Here is an 18,204-nt window from a genome sequence, read left to right on the forward strand (position 1 = left end):
AACTGAAAGATGTATCTCTTCAATGAAACCCATTCCCACGCAACTCCTCGTTGTAGGAAACCGTGAAAGATGTATCTATTCAATGAAACTCACCCATTCCCACACAACTTGCCTTTTTGAACAACGTACCTCTTTAACTGACTTGTCAGTTTGGACACAATTCCAGAAATGTCCTTGGGTCAGAATTGTGTAGACATTTGAGGTTACACCGCAGCTTACTTCTCAGTTGGCCAATCAACTTGAAAATTTTTCTCATCTAGACCACAACTAGGCTATCCCAGAGAATTAAAGACACATAAAAAGTATTCAAATAAAATAGATAATCAAGAGAAATTGGTTTCAAGAATGGAAATTTTAGATTTTGATACTCAATCAAATGAAATAAACAATGATTAGAAAGACTCACCATAAGATATGTTCATGAAATGGACTTACTATTCCCTCAACATTTCCTTGAAATCTGATGCATGTTATTCGTTCTTATGCATCTGTGTGTGAATCTCAACAATACTGGTTAGATCAAGATATACATAATATTAGAGATAGACTTTTCAGAGGTTGTCAAATCTAGATCCGTTGGTACTTTTATGTACATACAAGCAACTTACAAGATTACCCACTTTATTTCAAGTGGTGAAACCTTGGATTATATGGCGGCTTTCATAGTCACACTTAGGTAGCTCTTTTTATTTCAAAAGATACATACCTTTTTTTTTGTACCTTTGACGTTGCCCTTTCCATTTTTGTTGCTTGCATCAAGTTTCCCATGGAACTGTTCAATAGACCAATCAAATCAATTCTCACACGTTAAGTTAATCAGACTTCACCAGAAGAGATTTATGAAATACAATATATGACTAATAACATGATCTTTTCAATTCCATGGACGGATTAGCCATTTAACAATAAACATATGCGGAGGTAACATCAAACAATCAATGCTATAATCATCAATTCAAAATTAAATCACATATCCCACATACTTGTTACCTCAAGCTTACTTGGAAAATCTATTATATTTTGATCACCCCTAGTGCTTTTCTTAGGAACAAAAACCTTTGCGTGTCTAGAGGTTTTGCAAAAATGTCGGCCAATTGATTTTCAGTAGCTATGTACTCAAGCTTCACACAATTGCTTTCAACAAGGTCTCGAATGAAATGATGGCGAATGTCAATATGCTTAGTCCTAGAATGTTGAACAGGATTTTTAGAAATGTTAGTAGCACTCATATTATCACAAAATATGGTCATACTTTCCTGTTCCAAACCGTAGTCAACGAGCATTTGTTTCATCCAAAGTAATTGAGTACAACAACTTTCAACAGCTATGTATTCTGCTTCAGCTGTGGAGAGGGAGATGGCATTCTGCTTTTTGCTATGCCAAGCTACCAAGTTTGTACCTAAGTAGAAACATCCACCTGAAGTGCTCTTTCTATCATCGCTGCAACCTGCCCAGTCAGCATCCGAGTAACCTGCCAATGACGCATTCGTATCCTTTGAATAGAAAATTCCGAAGTCTAGTCTACCATTGATGTACTTTAAGATCCTTTTCACTGCCGAAAGGTGAGATTCCTTAGGATCGGCTTAGTACCTAGCACACACACAAACACTAAATGCAATGTTAGGCCTACTTACAGTCAAGTAAAGTAAGCTTCCTATGGTACTCCTATACAAAGTCTGATCCACAGACTTTCCAATTGTATCCTTGCTTAGCTTAATGCTTGGGCTCATAGGAGTTGGAGCTAGTTTGCTCAAGGCAACATTGAATTTCTTCGCCAAGTTGCTTGCATACTTGGTTTGAGAAACGAATATCCCTTCTCGGGATTGCTTCACCTGAAAACCTAGAAAATAGGTTAATTCACCCATCATACTCATCTCAAATTCAGATTTCATTAACTCACCAAACTCTTGTGACAAAGAAATAGAAGTGGATCCAAACACAATATCATCTACGTATATTTGAGCAATCAAAATATGTTTGTGATCTTTCTTAACAAAGAGTGTCTTGTCAGCTGTTCCTCTTGAAAATCCTGTACTCAAGAGAAAATTTGTGAGTCTTTCATACCAAGCCCTAGGGGCTTGTTTCAAACCGTACAAGGCACGATTAAGCTTATACACATGTGATGAACGAATTGGATCCTCAAAACCTTGAGTTTGCTTAACATATACTTCTTCGTTTAATAATCCATTCAAGAATGTACTTTTCACGTCCATCTGAAACAACTTAAATCAAAGTAAGCTTGCTATAGACAAAAGAATGCGAATGAATTCTAAACGAGCAATAGGTGCAAATGTTTCATCAAAGTCAACCCCTGTGCAACTAATATGGCTTTATCCTAGTAATCAACCCATGTTCATCAGTTTTATTCTTGAAAATCCATTTTGTCCCAATGATATTGAAATTTTCAGGTTTAGGAACTAAAGTCCAAACATCATTGCGTGCAAATTGATTTAGCTCTTCAAGCATTGCATCCACCCATGACTCATCATTTAAGGCATCCTTAACATTTTTGGGCGCATATTGAGACACATAGCAACAGTAACTTACCTCATTTTGAAGTTGCCTTCTTGTCTTCATGGGGGCGGTTATTTCTCCAAGAATGAGATCTTGTGGATGGTTCTTCTTCACTCTTTTAGAAGGCTCAAGAACGTCTGGGGTAAACTGTTTCACTGCTTGTGTTGATGTAGGCTTTTCCAAGGTTACTTCAGTGGTTACAGCAGGTTCTGCTTGTGGAGAGGTAACCTGCTGTGAAGTTACATCAGTACCTTTAGGATCATTTTCAGCACTTGTACTTAGCTCATCATTTGACGGCTGAAATACATTTTCCTGTCCAACATCACTTTCAAACATATCATCATGTATAATAACATTTGCAGATTCCATCATCGTTTTGGTTTTGGTATTGAAAACACGATAAGCTCGACTATTTAAGGAATATCCCATGAAAATACCTTCATCACTTCTAGTGTCAAACTTACCAATGCTTTCCCTATCTCGAAGGACAAAACACTTACTTCCAAATACTTTGAAGTGTTTCACCGTGGGCTTCTTTCCTACCCAGAGTTCATAACACGTGAGTTTTGTTCCAGATGTCGTATGAACTCGATTTGAGATATAACATGAAGTGTTTACTCCTTCAGCCCAAAACCTTTGTGCAACATTCTTTGCTTGTATCATAGTTCTTGCCATTTCTTGAAGCACCCGATTCTTCCTCTCCATAACACCATTCTGTTGAGGAGTCTTTGGGCCAGAGAACTCGTGTTTGACTCCAAAACATCTGCAAAAAGCATCAAATTTAGCGTTTTCAATCTCTGTTCCATGATCCGTCATAATTTTAGTCAAATTAAAACCATAATCTTTCTTTTCATTTTCCAATAATAGATACAAATCATAGAAGGATTCAAATGTTTCAGTTTTGTCACGCAAAAACCTTACCCAAGAGTATCTTGAAAAGTCATCTACCACAACATGAATATACTTCTTACCTCTGAGACTTTCAACTTGGGTAGGTCCCATAAGATCCATGTGAAGTATTTTAAAAGGTCTTGAAGAGTTTACACTACTTACCTTCTTGTGTGGTACCTTGGTTTGCTTACCTTGTTGGCATGGACTACACATACCTTTTGTTGAGCCAATCTTTGGCATTCCTCGTACTACCTTCTTATTTGACAATTTCTTCAAGTCTTGATAGTTGAGGTGCCCAAGTCTTTTATGCCACAACCTGTCTATGGTAGAAACAATAGAAGAATTGCATGAAAAATCAGCTTCAGTTGGGATAGTATAGCAGTTGTCCGAAGATCTCTTAGCCTTTAAGATGCACGTATGTTTGTCATTGTAGATCCTGCAAAATCGCTTTGTGAACAAGGCAAAGTATTTTGAATCACACAAATGACTAATACTGATTAAGTTGGCTTTGAGACCTTCAACATACAGAACATTTTTTAAGATGCATTCATCAGAAGCTCTTATCATGCCCTTGCCTTTTATTTTAGCTTGACTACCATCACCAAAAGTTACCTTTCCACCATTGAAAGACTCAAAAGATGTGAAAAATGATTTGTTACCGCTCATGTGTCTTGAACAGCCACTGTCCAGGTACCAGGAATTGGTTTTGAATGCAACTAACACTGTCTGGACAAACATGCACCTTGATTCTAAATTCTTGACCCATTGTTTATTAGCTTGAGGTGCTTGTGTAGGCTGTTTTGCTTCAGGTAGCTTTCTGGGTAACCTTTCAGATAGCCTGTACTGAGTTACATCTTCTGCTAGTGGTTGAAACCAATTAAAGAAATTTTCCTTTTGCATTTTCACAACATTAGTCCTTTTAGACATATATGACATAGGTATCCCATACAATTTATGATAGTGTGGACGAATATGTCCCTTAACTCCACAATAATGACAAATGGGAATGAACCTACCTTGGTCATACCTTTGTGAAACTTGTCTCCTATAAAAAGATTGAGGATGGAATGGTTGAGTTGTGCGGCCAAATTGATAAGAATTTTCATACCTTAACGGAGGAGGTGCTCTTCCAGTTTTAGCATTCATCACGCTTGGTCTATTGCACTTTTGATTTTCCTGCTCCAAGGTCCTAGAGGTAGAAGGAACAAACTTCACAAATTTTTGGGTCTTGTTTTGTGCACCCATTTGTGAACTTTCACCTATTTCGTATCCAAGTCCAAACGTCTCCTTACTTGTCCTTTGCATATCAAGTATGTTCTGCAAATGATTAGAACCAGATTCAAATTTATTAACATTAGAACAAACCTTTTTCGGCATGCTTTTTCTTTTTGCTTCAGCCTCTGTAAAATAGGCTATATCAGAGGTTACATCAGGTTTCTTCAAAGCCTCCAGCTCAGCTATTTCTTCTTTCAACTCTATGATTTCCTTTTTGGCTTCAGTTAGTTCTTGCACTAGAAGTTCATTCTCTTTAATAGCTGTGTGTCTTTCCTTTTTAGCCTTGATACCTTCCTCAACCATGTCTTCATAGGCACTCCGAAGCTCACATATATCAACAACCGAATTATCTTCTTCTGAGCTTGTTTCGAATCTTTGGTCGCCTAAGGTTACTGGAAAGGCTACTGGAGTATCCTTTTCATCCTTTGATTCAGCGTCAGATTCTTCTTCTGTATCATCACTCCAAGTGGTCTAATAAGCCTTTGGCTTCTTTTTTCGATTTGCACACTCTTGAGCAAAATGTCCAAATCCTTTACACTCAAAGCATTAAGAGGACTTTGGATCTTTACTTTTCTTTTCAGCTTTGGACGATGATGATTCCTCCTTCTTGAAATCCTTGGAGTTCCTGTTCTTCATGAATTTCTTAGCAGTATCATTAGAATCATTAGTAGAGAGATAAGCAACACCTTTTGATTTTTTAGGTTTTAGAAAACTTGCCTCAAAAGTTTGTAGTGAGCCAACTAGTTCTTCTCCCTTTATTTTATTAATGTCTTTGCTTTCTTCAATTGTTGCCACCTTCATTCTGAATCTTTCAGGTAGAGATCTGAGAATCTTCCTTACCACTTTGCTTGATTCAATAGGTTCTCCTAGAATAAATGATGTATTGACAATATCACTCAACTTTGCATAGAAGTCATCAAATAGATCCCAAGCTTCTTTTGCCTTCTCACAATGTGAGATCCTACAAAACTCAGAAATATTCAAACCAGAAAATAAAGCATTTATGGCCTTACTGTTCCAACCTGCATTTTCAAGGTCAGACTTAGTCCAATTCTCAGAAGGTTTAAGAATTTTGTTACCATTGTCATCAATGGACTCAAGTACACTGTACTCTGTCACAACTGACATCCAAACTCGTTCATCAATGGACTTCAAATATGCCCTCATGCGGGCTTTCCAATAAGAGTAGTTTGATCCATCAAATTGTGGTACCTGATTTGTTGATCTAGATTTCATCGTTGACTCCTGCTCCGATACCAAATGAGAATACAATATTCTTTTCCCAAAATTGTTAGTTAACGTAATATGAAATCAATGCGGAAAATAAGACAAATAAGAACACCACAAATTTAACGAGGAAACCCTGACTAGGAAAAAACCTCGGGTCTATGAGCGACCATCCTGTCAAAGCAATCCACTATGTGAAGAAAAGCTTACAATCTATCGTTACCTACGACTTGATCATACAACTTGACTCAACGTATGCTTTAACCCCAAATCAACACACCAATGATGATTTGCAATTGCTCTTGGCACCTCCAAGAGACTTTGTACTCAAAAATGATCCAGGTAACTTCTGAGGTAGCCTGCGTAGGTTACTTCGAAACAATGCAGTCTTGCTCTTCTTCCTCCTCTCAGGGATCAGTCAAAGAAATCAACAGAGCAACACTCAAACACGAAACTCACACTCTCACATAATTAATACAAACATGAATCACTCATCAGAACATCTAGGAGAGTGGAAAAACAAAACAAACAAAAACAGACACTGTGCTTTATACAAAAACAAAAACATCACACTCTCAAGGTTTTTCTCTCTCAAAGTTTCGATTCCCTTCATTCCATGTTGATGTGCTTTATATAGACTCCACGAACCATTTCTGATAATCTCAGATGTTGATCAGGTGTTTATCTTGAAGATAATTGCTGCACATGATTAAGATAAAAACCAACACATATATATCCAATTAATAGACATCAGTTCTTATCAAACAACTAACAAACAAGAAATCCATATCAAACTCAACTAATCCACAAAGAGTCCTTATCAAACTTCAATACTTTGCTTCAATCACATCTCCTGTATTAGATAATATCCATATCAATTTTATCTGAATAAAAACGTGTGTCAGATCAATACAGAGATAGAGTAAAGTTGAAGCAAAACACAAACTGCAGATCCAGATCTGGTAACCTCAGAAGCTTATTTTAACTGAACAGTTTTAACTTATCATACAAGTGTCATATCAATGTAGGATTCTTAATCCCAACAATATGTATGTTTATATACTTCATGGGTTGCATCCTGTTAACTACCAGTTAATGAATAAAGAAAAATTTTAAACTCCTTGTGTTGTATTTCCTGAATACTTGGAATTAATGGGTACTTTTGCATGCTTGTGCACATGGCCACTTCAACCCTGGCCCGGTTGTGGGTTTTGCAAACTAGTCTCAACATGTGACTAGATTGTGTGTGGTTGGAGCGATTATACTCCCACACATTGAATATGATTTAATACCACGATCCTTCTGACGAGAAAGCATACGGGTGGTTGTTCCCTTTCTGCAAACCGGATTGACAAATTCGGAGAAAACCGTATGGTAGGGATTTTGAGATCCGATACACGGATTATTATTGGAATTGTCAGATAGAAATTTTTTTACATCGTTATTGAAAAGCTATTATATTAGAAAATAATTTCACTTTCTCGAATTAAATATCTGATTTACTGTTGTTTTCAATTTCATGAAATTTTTGATGTTTTGATAAATACTGTGGAATTTGAGAAAGTACAATTATTTTAAATTGTAAGGTTTTGGGTGTTGCTTGTAAATGTTAATGTTTAGCTTGGCTAACCCTCCCATATGTTCTATATACATGTAGATATTCGTTAGAGCTTAAAAGAAGGTATCGGGATCGAGTACAATGTTGATTTTGCTTGAGTAAAAATAATAATAATCTATTTGCGTACCATATGTTAAGAATGTTTCTAAAATTATTAATATATGTATAGTGAGAAGACTACTCTGATTGTAAAATATTATGTGTGAAAAATAAGGTCTTGATGATATTTTTATGGTATAGTTAATGCGCTCCACAACCAGGCTTACGAGACGCTAATCGTACGGGCCTAGGTAACTGGAAATGTACGGTTAGTCATTGTGTCGTGTAATGACCTTGGTAAAAATTTGGGGTGTTACATGTACACCCTAGTAAGAGCTATTGATTTTTCAAAAGCTGATCTTACCCTAAGTTCCTTATCTAGCCAACCTAGTTCAAGATAAGTCCCTAAGGAAAAATCTTCTTTAATGAAGGAATGTGTGGCCCCATAATCTATTAAACGACAACAAAAATGTCAAACAACTTCAATGTACATGCGATTAGGTGGTCCGAGTCTTGTGCTTCATCCCTAGTGAGCGCCTAGGAAATCTTGAGCGCCAAGGACAAGTTTTGTCCTTTATGGATTTTGATTGACAGTTGTGCAGCCTTTCATTAATTAGGCACATCTTTTGGCGCTAATTCTCAGTTTTGGAAACTGAAAAGTCTCATTCAGTTTAGCTCCCTCACGATTTCCTAATCCTTCAAGAAGTCTCAACTGCTCTAAAATTCTAATTGCTCTCTTGATTCTTTAGGTTTTTCTTGTGACGTTCTTGACTCTTGTGATTTTCAAATCAAGTCCTCTTCACGTGATTTTTCTAAAAATTCACAACCCCCTCTTTTATTTTTTTTTATAAATCAAATGGCGGCTTCCACAGTTTTTTTCACATTTTTTGAAACCCTTTTTATTTCAAAAGGAGATTTGATTTCAAAAGTACATCCCAATTTATTTCAAAAGGAGATTACCTTTTATTGACGTAGCCCTTTCCAAATGATTGGCTAAACTGAGATTTCTATTCAGAGTTAATAGATCTATAAAATAGATTTTAGAGCACTATAGAAGCTCAGATTTCACAAGATGAGATATGTGCAATACATATTTTTAGATAACTTGATCTTTTCATACGTCATGCACCAAGACAAGAATGAATATTAACACAAGCTAGAATGATAGCATTGATCATAGCAAACCATTTGATTGAACCAATCTAGCTGACACGCCACATTCATGTCAGCTGGAGATTAGTTGATCCTTGTCAAGTGTAGGTCACATGCTGTCATGTGTTAACAGACGAGTGGACGTCATTTCTGATATAAACATTAATGAGAAAGTGTGGATATTCCAGAGATATACATTTTAGTTGTTTTTCAACTATAGAAATTAATCCTTTCAAAAAAAACTATATAAATTAATTAAACAAGTCTACAACATAATTTAACCTAAAGACAAAGATTATTACGTTTATTGTATTATTATTTATAAATAAATTAAATTATTTTAAAATAAATGTGTGGTTCATCCTTCGAACTAAACGGTTGAAACTTCAAAAATGGGTTAATACCACTTTTGCACCCTGAAAGATAGTGCATGTTCCAATTTACACACTATTGTTTAAACTGTTTCAAATTAGTCATCCAATGATATTTTTGTTTCAAATTAGTCTCTCGGTCAGTTTTTCCCCCTTTTGGGCAGTCAAACTGCCTACGTGTCATGTTGACTGCCCATGGCCATAGTCCACGTGGATAATGAATTACAAGTGGATATAACCAATTTTTTAAAAGACAAAATAACATGTGGGCCAATCCATATCATACACCTGTAGTAGCCGTATTTGTACACATTCAAACTTTAAATGTTTAAATGTTTCAAATCGAACACTGAAAGTTCACATTAGTTCCAAAATACACATTTCTAACAGGAGACCAATTTTGATAATACCAAAAGTCCGTAAGAGCTGCATATCATTAACACCATATACTAATTGTCCAAAATACTTGTTAGAACTAGCAGCATAATATCCAAAATACAGTAATCCAAAATATATTATCCATATGTGCTTTGCAGCACTAATATTTGGCTCCCCTCTCAGCTTATCCACCAACTTTCTACCAAGCCATGAACTGTTTGCTTGCTTGTTGTCTAATGTTCTATTGCACATATGCTTGCTCACATAAGTCTTAATCTGATAAGTAGCCTCTCCAGTTATTTTAGAACACCATATCACCCATGGGCAACCTAAATCACACTTAGCTTGTACTCCAAACTTCTCATTCCTTTGAAATATTATAGGATACCCCCTTCAATGGCATAACTCCTAACAGCTACCTTGAACTCCTTAAGGGTAGAGAAATTCATTCCAAGCTCAAATACATACTCCTTACTATTATCATCATGCATGAATTTAGGATTCCCTTTAACACGCATTCTTATTTCCCCATCACTATCATTATCAAACAATAAAATGTCATCATCATCATCAGATTTATAAACCTCTCTAATATTTGAATCCTCATTATCATCCTCCCCACCAGCATGACCACCCCTACTATCATGATCACCCCCACCATCAACATTATTGTCACCAAAACCATCAACATTATCCTCACCAGGACTATTACTTCCACCAGCATTCTTACTCCCTCTACCAGCAGCAATGCCACCTCTAGTTCTAACTCCAGCACCTCTAGTTCTAACTCCAGCTTTACCAGCTCTAGTTTCAACATTTCCAACTCTACCACCTCCACCAGCATTACCCTCATGAGCAACTCCACCACCTCCACCAGCAATAACACCAGACCTACCAGCAATACTCTGAAGACTACCTTCGGAACTGGCCATGAAATTGTCGAGAACTTATCATCACTGGAGTCCAGATTCATTGTCCCACTATAGCCCTTGGGTTGAACTGTCCTCTTCATCCTGTTACTAGACCTTGTCATAGGTCGTCTCGGACCAGGCTTCATTGTTTGCAAAAAAACCTAATCACATCAGAAATGACTAACAGAACCAGCATTAGGGTTTGATCGTTGAATAAACAACGGGTCTAAAACAGAGTATCACAAACATGTAATACAAATGCCCAACTATTGAAACCCTAGACGTAATCGCATTTTGCACAGTCAAAATGGAAACTATCTCGCGAAACTAGGCTATATAATAAACCCTAGGTCGAAATCGCACGATTCAACACCCAATACTCTGCAACCCATAAAATGACTCCTATGATTTTAGAACCCTAGGTCGAAATCGCAGTTCATTACCCTTAGGTGATGTGGGTAATACACAACATATGTAATGAACTTACCGAAAATTATGCAGAAAGAAGATCGTAGTGTTGGAATCGAGAGAGAGAATCTGCAATTAGGGTTTTGAAGTCGAAATGAGTTTGAAAGGAAAAGACTTTTCATGTTCTTCTATTCTAGGGTATTCTACATTTAGCGCGAAAATCTATCCACGTCATCACCATTAACACCGTTTGTCATGGCGTTGGACATGTCATCACGGCCATGGGCAGTCAACGTGACACGTAGGCAGTTTGACAGCCCAAAAGGGGGAAAAGCTGACCGAGAGACTAATTTAAAACAAATATATCATTGGATGATTAATTTGAATAATTTAAACAAGGGTGTGTAAATTGGAACATGCACTATCTTTCAGGGTGTAAAAGTGATATTAAGCCCTTCAAAAATTATTATTGCGATCAATGCGCGGATTGATTCTGACAAAACTGCGTTGTGGTCTATTCATAAAAATAAAAATAAAAAAGAAAACAAAATTATTTGGTGCGGTACTGCGGTGTAAATTTTTTTGATTCCTCCAATTCATCATACTCTGTTAGTCTGTCTAGCGCGTGGACAAAACGAACCGTTCCATGCGATGTGGAACCTAAATATATTTCCACGTGTCAGGGTTTTATTAGCTATAAAGAAGGTACTAGGTAATATTAGCCGTATCTGATTAGTGGTTCTTCTCTAGCCATATGAATCGAGAGTGAATCGAGGGAGGACTGCGCTTGCTCCCGTGCTACTCTTTTTCTTTGGCTTTATCTGTTTCTTTCGCTCTCTACGAACGATATCGTCGAGCGGCGATCAGAGAATCGAAGGACTGTGTTGTCGTGAAGCTCGTCGAAGATGAAGATTTTCGTGAAGACTTTGAAAGGAACCCACTTCGAGGTCGAAGTTAAACCTGAAGATACGGTAAAGAATCTCGCCTGCTAATCCCTCAATTATGCGAGAAATTTTGTTGTTAGTGTCGAGGATTTTAATAGTAGATTGGTTTACGTAGAATCATGGGTCTATTTTGGTTTTGCCAGTGTCTGATTGTGCGCTAGGGTTCTTGATTTATGGTATTGTCTTTTACTTTGATTATTTAGGTTTTTGCATATTGGTGTACTAATTTCCCATGAATGGGTGTTATTTCTTGACTCGATTTCGTAAATTGTATTACGGTAGCGAATCCTGTTTGCTGTTACCGTTCACTGAGTGAGAGGTGATTTGTATGGTGTTCCCGCCCGCATAACATTACATAACCTGTTATTTGGACTTAGGAAGATGTTGTAAACACTATATATAACTTGGATGATGTGGTTTTCTATGTTATATTGATTTGAAATTAACTACTACTTTTTTTTTAGCTTTCAATTATATACTGCCAAAACTGTATATTTCGTTGTGGCATAATTGAGAGATAATTGTTTCGTTTAAATTGAAACGAGGAGTAAAGCCATGTGTAGGGTTTTAGCCTTTGGGACAGCATGCTCCCTCCAGAACTTTTGTATAGCTGTATTGATTTCATGCCTTGGGTCAATTCTTGAGATGGTTTTCCCAAGATTTTCTCTTTTATCCTAGAATGGCTACACCTATCTCAAGATTGTCTGCACTAGCAGCCTAAAAGGTTTTCTATTAGTTTCACTCGAAGTCTTACCTTTGTCTTGTGGTTTATTGGTCTCTTTTATTTATTTCTTGATTTTCTTTTACTTTGATTATTTAGGTTTATGCATATTGGTGTACTAATTTCTCATGAATTGGTGTTATTTCTTGACTCGATTTCGTAAATTATGTATTACGGTAGCGAATCCTGCTGGCTGTTACTGTTCACTGAGAGAGATAATTGTTTCGTTTAAATTGAAACGAGGAGTAAAGCCATGTGTAGGGTTTTGGGACACCATGCTCCCTCCATAACTTTTGTGTGGCTTTATTGAATTCATGCCGTGGATCAATTCTTGAGATGGTTTTCCCAAAGTTTTCTCTTTTATCCTAGAATAGCTACACCTATCTCGAGATTGTCTGGACTATCAGCCTAAAAGGTGTTCTATTAGTTTCACTCTAAGTCTTACCTTTGTCTTGTGGTTTATTGGTCTCTTTTATTTATTTCTTGTTTTTACCGCTGTTAGTTTAGTAAAGTAATCCATGCCACACTTGAACTCTGTTTGCATGTGGTTGTACCTTTTTTTTTGCCCCTTATGTGATGGATGTTCCAATAAGGAATGTTCTCTCTTACTGATTGATTCTCTAAAGGTTTTGTGGGGCATTCTGATTAAGTTTGGGTTTGCAATAACCATTCTTTTTGAATTATGTAATATGCACATTTTTTGGTTTCTTATTTCCTTTGGGTGGGGGCTGAGGGTCCACATTAGCTGTTAAGGTTCTTAATTTTCAGGTTTTTAGTCATTATAGTGTTGTTACAAGTTATCATGGACATGTATGATGCGTCAGTGCTTGGCTGTTTTATTGCATGATGTTTGGTGTTTCATCTCTTTGTGATAAACTTTTCATATGTTCTATTCGTTGTGACATTCTTTTCATTTTATCTTTTGGCCACAGCTTCTGATATTGCTGTTAAATTTTTCAGGTAACCGATGTTAAGAAAAATATAGAGACAGTGCAGGGTTCGGATGTTTACCCTGCTGAACAGCTGATGGTTATTCATCAGGGGAAAGTGCTTAAAGATACCTCAACGCTGGAGGAAAACAAAGTTGCTGAAAACAGCTTTATTGTTGTTATGTTAAACAAGGTGAGTTTTCTTGTGCTGTTTTTGTGCTTACTCTTTTTTCCCTTTTAAGCTCTAGTCACCTTTCTCTAACGTTTTTTTATTGAAAGAAAAGGATTATTTAACTCGGAATCTCATGTGTTAGTTTTCTGTAAGCTGTTCAAAATCCTTCATATTCATTTGAGATATAGCCCCACTAGAGATCATATTTTTTGGCATTCTCACTGATGAAACTAACTTTAGCATCCACAAAAATGTTTTCTCATGTGAGACATGTTAAAAGACCATATATTTATGGCATTGGCAATGTGGCATTAATTTATCGTTCATTTATGGAGAGTGGAAATATTAATTTATACATGAGCTCAGTTGAGTATCTTTGACATCTTGTGTAGTAGTTCTTATAAACCCCTCACATAGTCCTAGAAGCTTTTATATCCAAAACGAATCAAGGATTTTAAAACTGGACTAAACTAGAGTGATTACTGTATCTGGTTTTAGTCTGAGGTCCTCTTCCGTTTAATCCTTTGCATCTGGTTTTATTGTGGTACGACGAAAGAATATTCTAACTTTTGGGTATTGCTTGTCCAAATGTCCAATAACCATTTGGTGGTATGTGTTGATAAATTTTATGAATTGTCACATTACTCTATTTATTATGTATCCTGATTTTGTTTGGTTAAAATATCTAGAATAAGGTCGCATCTACTGGAGCCTCAACTGCAGCAGCTGCACCGACGGCTCAGGTAATTTTAAATATTATCTTTCTTCCTTGCACTCTGGTTCTGGTTGTAGGCTTGCAGCATCAGGTTCATGCTTGCCATTATCTTCTTGGATATTAGTTTGGGATGAATTTCGTTGTTGAAGGCAAACGTGGTTCTTAAATTGTGTTTGAATGTGTTGCTGTGAACTTCCTGGATTTGTTAATTCTTCTAGGAGTGGCTAACTGGCTATCGATGTTTTAGTAGCTTGTGCTTCAGGGATTTTATAGAGGTTTAATAGGTGTACTTTTAGCTTACAATAACATAGGTAAGCTTATCATAGAGCGAACTTGTGTGATCAAGAAAAGCTTGATTGTTCAGGCATTATAGACACTTCCTGCTGCTGGAGGTTTATGGGTTCACAAGAAAATTGGATTATCATGACTAACATCCAACTGTATTATTTCCTGTAGTTGGTTGAGAACCATTTTTAGTGCTTCATGTTGTTTCCAGAGTTTGTTAATAAAATTGGGCTACTAGGGTTTTCTTCTTGCTGGCTACCAAATTTTGACGCAACATTAATTAGCCTCCCCCCATTTCCCCTCTATACCTCACTATTCGGCCAACAACATGGCATATTCTTCGTTGCCGAGGATTACATCAGTAAATAGCGACTGAGGGCCAAGCTATGGACAATGGAATTCTAAGTCATTGAAATTTAGAACTTATTAAGATATTCCCACTGTTTCCAGATATTGACTAGGTCTTAATTTAATTTGCTTCATCAAGTTCATTAATGCAGCCACTTGAATATGCAGGTTCCACCAAGTTCTGCTCCTCCCACGGCGACACAACCATCAGCTACATCTCCGGCTCCGGCTCCGGCTCCTGCTCCTGCTCCTGCTCCTGTTGTCACATCGTGAGTTTTGAGTTTTCTGCTTCCATCACCCCCCCGGCCTATCTTTCCTCTCCTTTTTCTCCAGGGGAAATCGTAGTCTTCTTTCTTTGTTTGTTGTTTGTTATCATCTGTATTTCTTGTTTTGTTCATGCAGGGCACAGACAGCCCCTGTACCTACTCCTGCTACTACTGTTCCCCCAGTTTCGTGAGTATTTTACTTCTTATTTGCATATTATGGGCTTTGTGGTTTTAGTTTAAGGGTGTCCTTTCTGATATTTTGACAGTTGATTTTGAGTTTACCTTTTATATATCTAAAGCTTACTTATAAGTTGTGATTGACGTGTAATCAATGGGAAGGTGCTTTATTGTCTTTTTCTTTGCATTCAAGCAGTTCAGATGCAGATGCCTATGGCCAAGCAGCATCAAACCTTGTCGCAGGAAGTAATTTAGAGTCTACCATTCAACAGATTCTTGATATGGGTGGAGGAAGTTGGGATCGGGACACTGTTATTCGTGCTCTACGTGCTGCATTTAACAATCCTGAAAGAGCTGTTGAATATCTATATTCTGTAAATCCCTATCCATTTTTGGCTCTCTTATCTGATTTCTGTTCATCCAGTCATTCTTATCGTGTTTAGCTAGTTTCTTGTGTCAAAATTTCATTGAATTGGCGTTGCTGTTAGTTTTCTTCTGGTACTTGTTGTGTAGTCTCTCTCCCCCTCCCTCAAGTGTCTTTCTTTCACATTCTTCTCTGTGGACTTGTGCTGGACATGTCTACATGATTATAATTACCTGAAATAGCAGAGCGAAGGAAAAAATGAACATGCTGCTCGCATTCTCTCTTTTTGTGTCAGCATGAATTGGCTGTGTTTTTTGTTTTGTTTTTGTTCATGATTTGTAAATTTTATCTCTCAGGGCATACCTGAGCAAGCTGAAGCTCCCCCAGTAGCACGAGCTCCTGCCAGTGCACAGGCTGCGAGTCCTCCGGTCCAGGCTCAACCAGCAGCAGCTCCTACTAGTGGTGCACCTGCCAGTGGTGTTCCTGCTAGCGGTCCCAATGCAAACCCCTTAGATTTATTCCCGCAGGTAACGTAGTTTTTGAGCAGAAGATTCTCCCCAACTTTATGGAGGATTTGGGTGATGGACTTTTTTCTTGAATCAGGGACTTCCTAATATGGGTACAAATGCAAGTGCGGGCACCTTGGATTTCCTACGCAACAGCCAACAGGTAAATAATATTGTCAGATTTAACTTTGCTATTCTGATTTATTGTTCTTATTGTTTTCCTGTACTCTTTTTCTTTTTTCTCAGTTCCAAGCATTGCGAGCTATGGTGCAAGCAAACCCACAGATCTTGCAGGTGCTTTTCTTTTTTCCCGTTTATTTGGTTATTCTTTAGCATCATTTGCTTCTTTGTTTTAGCCGTTTGCTTCTAATGTATGCATCTTTATTGTAATTTATGAGATTATCTTGTATTACAGCCAACACTTCAGGAGCTTGGCAGGCAGAATCCACATCTGATGCGGCTCATTCAAGAGCATCAGGCTGATTTCTTACGACTGATAAATGAACCTGATGACGGAGATAGGTGAGATGCATATGATGTTCCGTTGAATTTTTTCGAGTTATTGTTGTGGATACATGTATATTCATTTGGCTGTTTTATTAGAAACATACTGGGTCAGATGGTGTCAGAAATGCCACAGTCAGTGACCGTCACCCCTGAGGAGCGAGAGGCAATTCAACGAGTACGTGCATTTTGTTTTGGTTCTCAATTTGTTATCTTCTTAGGGACTAGTATTTCCTGTTCTCTGTTTGCTTTACTGACAACATCTCGAATGGCAACGTAACAGATAAGTTGGTTTTGTTAATTTCCATCGACAATTGTGGTTTTTGCAGCTTGAAGCTATGGGTTTTGAACGTGCAATAGTATTGGAGGTGTTCTTTGCTTGCAACAAGAACGAAGAGCTAGCAGCCAACTATCTGTTAGATCACATGCATGAGTTTGAGGAATGACCAAAGTGTCTTATCTGATTTTTCTTGGCTTTTCCTCCTCCAGCTTCCTTCTCTTGTGTCTTGACTTTCTCCTCTTTCATCAATTTGGGTTATCATCCCCCCCTTTTATCACAGCAATTTGTCTTGTGGAGTTTGGAGCAGATTGTCAAGAAGTTCATGTCATTAGATCTCTTCTTTTTTGCTGTTTTAATTTGTCTAAAGGTGGATTATATATACATAACTCCCTGTTGCCTGTTGGAATATTATATTCATGGCTTCTTTCCCTCGACTTGGCTTATTTTTGTTTGATCTTTAGTTTCAGCACTTAGCTCGTGAAATGATAAAACATGGGTTTGTCTTGGGAGGTTAATAGTGTGCTATTTGACATTCTTTTGCTCGAGTATCTTATTTAGTTTGATAAGTAATTGAAATTGTTTGAGAGACTTGGAAAGTATTGATGTTGACATTCCTGGTATGTGTACAACTCCTTTTATTCGTATTCCACCGTCGTCTCTTCCTATTTTTGAGAGGCCTTTCGGTTGAAGGATTCCATGAATGTGGAGCGCATTAGAAAACTTGTTTGGTTGTTGAGTTGTCTTTTTTTCCTGACCAGTAAAAAACAAAGGCTACTAAAATTATCCTAAAATTATTCTAAAATGGTTAGCCACTCTTCAAGATTCTTTGGGTGTGAAAGGAAAGAGGAGGGTGGGTGTGAAAGGAAAGAGAAGGGAATGGAAGGAAGATGATTTTTCCCTCTCTTATGTTTTGATAGATAAAAAGGAAGGAAATAAAATTAGTTAAATTTATTAATTTTTTATATTAAAGTATTATGTATAAGGGTAAAATAGGTTTTTAACTTATAAATAATTTACTTAACCTTTTCTTTCTTTCAAATGATCCCATTTTAAGATAAATATTTAGACAAAAGTTCAATGAAATATTCCTTAAATTATCTTCAAATTTCTCCCCTTAATTGTTTTAAACCATTTAAATAATGAAATTGAAAGGAAACTTCGTTTCTATCTCTTCTTTCTCCAAATTCCTCAATCCAAACATACTATAAG

At 37.0% G+C, this 18,204-nt stretch overlaps 1 protein-coding gene across 1 annotated transcript; it reads left to right on the forward strand.

Moving 5' to 3' along the window:
- Positions 1-11,525: 11,525 nt before the first annotated feature.
- LOC120012816 (ubiquitin receptor RAD23c-like) lies at positions 11,526-17,533 on the forward strand. The gene is made up of 12 exons (XM_038864349.1): positions 11,526-11,755; positions 13,410-13,571; positions 14,240-14,293; positions 15,067-15,167; positions 15,301-15,351; positions 15,538-15,715; positions 16,062-16,232; positions 16,309-16,374; positions 16,458-16,505; positions 16,627-16,733; positions 16,815-16,893; positions 17,045-17,533. Exons 1-12 carry the CDS (start codon positions 11,690-11,692, stop codon positions 17,159-17,161), a joined length of 1,200 nt encoding a protein of 399 aa, XP_038720277.1. The 5' UTR covers positions 11,526-11,689; the 3' UTR covers positions 17,162-17,533.
- The last annotated feature ends 671 nt before the right edge of the window (positions 17,534-18,204 follow it).

Source organism: Tripterygium wilfordii, chromosome 13 (genome assembly GCF_013401445.1).
Source record: "Tripterygium wilfordii isolate XIE 37 chromosome 13, ASM1340144v1, whole genome shotgun sequence".
NCBI lineage: Eukaryota > Viridiplantae > Streptophyta > Magnoliopsida > Celastrales > Celastraceae > Tripterygium > Tripterygium wilfordii.

What these genes read in the sequence shown, in the direction of transcription:
- LOC120012816 (XM_038864349.1), top strand. Translation starts at nt 11,690, where the DNA reads ATGAAGATTTTCGTGAAGACTTTGAAAGGAACCCACTTCGAGGTCGAA. An exon ending in CTGTTGAATATCTATATTCT is followed by an intron (nt 15,716 to 16,061) that starts GTAAATCCCTAT and finishes TTTATCTCTCAG; the next exon opens with GGCATACCTGAGCAAGCTGA. An exon ending in GAACCTGATGACGGAGATAG is followed by an intron (nt 16,734 to 16,814) that starts GTGAGATGCATA and finishes CTGTTTTATTAG; the next exon opens with AAACATACTGGGTCAGATGG.